This window comes from Mauremys mutica, chromosome 4, assembly GCF_020497125.1.
Source record: "Mauremys mutica isolate MM-2020 ecotype Southern chromosome 4, ASM2049712v1, whole genome shotgun sequence".
Lineage (NCBI taxonomy): Eukaryota > Metazoa > Chordata > Testudines > Geoemydidae > Mauremys > Mauremys mutica.
Window position 1 is genome coordinate 123,194,628 of NC_059075.1, and position 2,612 is coordinate 123,197,239.

Below are 2,612 nucleotides of genomic sequence, written 5' to 3' on the forward strand. Positions count from 1 at the left end.
TTCAACCTAAAACAAGTTTCTCACCCCAATTTTTTGGAATTGCAATGAAAAAAAATATTTCTGTTATTCACATAACTAGATAAATGTCTTTGATTGTTTGTTTATTTATAAGTGTGAGTCTTGATGTTGTACAATGGCCTTCATTATTCACCATTCATGAGTATGACTGTAACTTCCTCCTCCTCCCCCCCCACCTTTTCATAAAGGCATGAACTGAAGCCATGGAGCAGAGGAATCACACGGTGGTGACGGAATTTGTTCTCCTTGGACTTTCCCACTCTAGACAGGTGCAGCTTGTATTTTTTGTATTGTTCTTACTGTCCTATGTAGCGATTGTTCTGGGCAATCTCCTCATCATTGTCACCATAAAGGCCGATTCCTGTCTGACCTCAGCCATGTACTTCCTCCTCTGCAACCTGTCCTTCATTGATCTCTGCTACGCCTCTGTCACTTCCCCTAGGATGCTGTCTGACCTGCTCTCCCAGAGGAAGACCATTTCCTTCAATGGCTGCATGGCCCAGCTCTTCCTCCTGCACTTTGTGGGGGCAGCAGAGATGTTCCTGCTGACAGTGATGGCTTACGACCGCTACGTCGCCATCTGCAAGCCACTGCACTACATGTCCATCATGAGCAGGCCCACGTGCTGCAGGCTGGTGGCTGCTTGTTGGGTGGGGGGTTTTGTCCATTCCATTGTGCAGACCATTCTTACCATCCGCCTCCCATTCTGTGGTCCCAATAAGATCGACAACTACTTCTGTGATGTGCCCCCTGTCATCAGACTTGCCTGCACCAATATCTATGTCATCGAGTTGCTCATGGTCTCCAACAGCGGCCTGATCTCCCTGGCTTGCTTCCTGGTGCTGCTTGTGTCCTACACAGTCATCCTTGTCACGGTTGGGCTTCGCCTCAGAGATGGGAAGTGGAAGGCCCTGTCCACCTGTGCTTCTCACATCACGGTTGTCACCTTGTTCTTTGGGCCCTGCATGTTCATCTATCTACGGCCCTTCTCCAATTTCTCAGCTGACAAGAGCATCTCTGTCATTTACACCATCCTCACCCCAATGATGAACCCTCTGATCTACACCCTGAGAAATAAGGAGATGAAGGATTCCATGCGCAGGTTATGGAGCTGCCACAGGCTATCCACAGAGAACTAAATCGAGGAGCTTTCGGTGAGATTTCCTTACTACAGAATAGAAAAGATGTTTCTAATTCTAACACTGACAGACCCCAGTTGTCAGCGGGTGGGATTGACGTTGGGACTTCTGGAGCTTAGTGTATGAACTTCTATTGCATGAGATAAAAGCCCTCTGGTGCTTAGTTAAGGCTGTAAAGCAGACTCATTAATCTCTCTCTCTAAGTGGCCTTGGTGCCACTAGATGGGACAGAACACCACACCCAAGAGGTATGTGGGTTACGTAAGTCAGTTGCTGATGTATTAAGTTGGGGTTATGAGAATTCTGAAATTCATTTTGAAAATGTCCTATTTGCCCACAATTAAAACATAAAGGATTTCTTCTGTTCAATCTTGATATTGCTTTTTTATTAAAGTCTTTGGGTCTTTGAGGAGTAAATTCTGTAAATCGTGTATCGGAAATGGACGTTTCAGAACTTGGTCAACTGCAGTCCTACCAACTGCTGCTCAGACTGCAGATATTTCTCCTTCCAGTCTATTGCAGCAACTTCTTCATGGGCGCTGGAAGTATTTTCAGACGCCTTTATCAACTGCAAATTACTCCTACTCAATGGCCTTCCTTTTTCTTTTGTTTATCAGAGTGCTCCCTTTCAATGGCTCTCACCTCAAAAAGGAGTGTGGTATAAGAGATGCTCTTTTTTTTTCTACCACTACAATTAATCCCTTTCATTAAGAGTGTATTTAATAAATATTCATGCCAACAACCATGGAAAAATTGATCTTGTATATGAGTCCAATTCAGTATCTTTTACCCCACCAGCCTCCAAAATTTCTTGGCCTAATGCATGTAGTCTAGGCAGGTACGCAGAAGGTGGTTCGCTAGTGTGTTCGTGTGTCTCAGAAAATTGAGCCTTAAGCTCAGATGCATTTATAACACTTCCATCTGCCTTCTCTAAAATATCAAAGCATTCTATACTGGATGCCTTGCTACCAGCTCCTAAGGCCACCTTCAATTCTGAGCGTAATAAACTTTTAATAATCTTCCTTCTTTTCACTGTCTTCCATCATCTCTTTGCCTTGTGCTTGCCAAGTAGGATTATCTACTTCTCCACTGGGTCTGGGTGAATTACCCAAAAAACATTTCAGTTTAATTTTCACATCACTCAGTTTCACTGGCAGGTTTTCAGCACCCTTGCTAACATAAGATGTTGCATGTCAGGAGGAAGACTCACAGCAGGAGCAGAGCCTTCTACTGGACCTCAATCTATAACTGGTGTAGCATCTGTTAACCACCTAGCCCAGGGGTCTCAAACTCAATTTACCTTAGGGCCAGTGCCAATCCTCAAATTCACCCAGCAGGCCAATAATATCACTCATGCCGCCCAGAACCCACCCCCCCAAAACTCCGCCCCCTAAAAAACTCCACCCCTGCCTGCCTAAGGCACTGGGAGGGAGTTTGGATGGGGGAGGAGGTCTT

The 2,612-nt window shown here is 45.2% G+C and overlaps 1 protein-coding gene across 1 annotated transcript; it reads left to right on the forward strand.

Annotated features, from left to right (window-relative positions):
- Positions 1-221: 221 nt before the first annotated feature.
- On the forward strand, positions 222-1,157 carry LOC123369532 (olfactory receptor 4Q2-like). The gene has a single exon (XM_045015218.1). The coding sequence runs from the start codon at positions 222-224 to the stop codon at positions 1,155-1,157; it is 936 nt and encodes a 311-aa protein (XP_044871153.1).
- Positions 1,158-2,612: the final 1,455 nt, after the last annotated feature.

What these genes read in the sequence shown, in the direction of transcription:
- LOC123369532 (XM_045015218.1), top strand. Translation starts at nt 222, where the DNA reads ATGGAGCAGAGGAATCACACGGTGGTGACGGAATTTGTTCTCCTTGGA.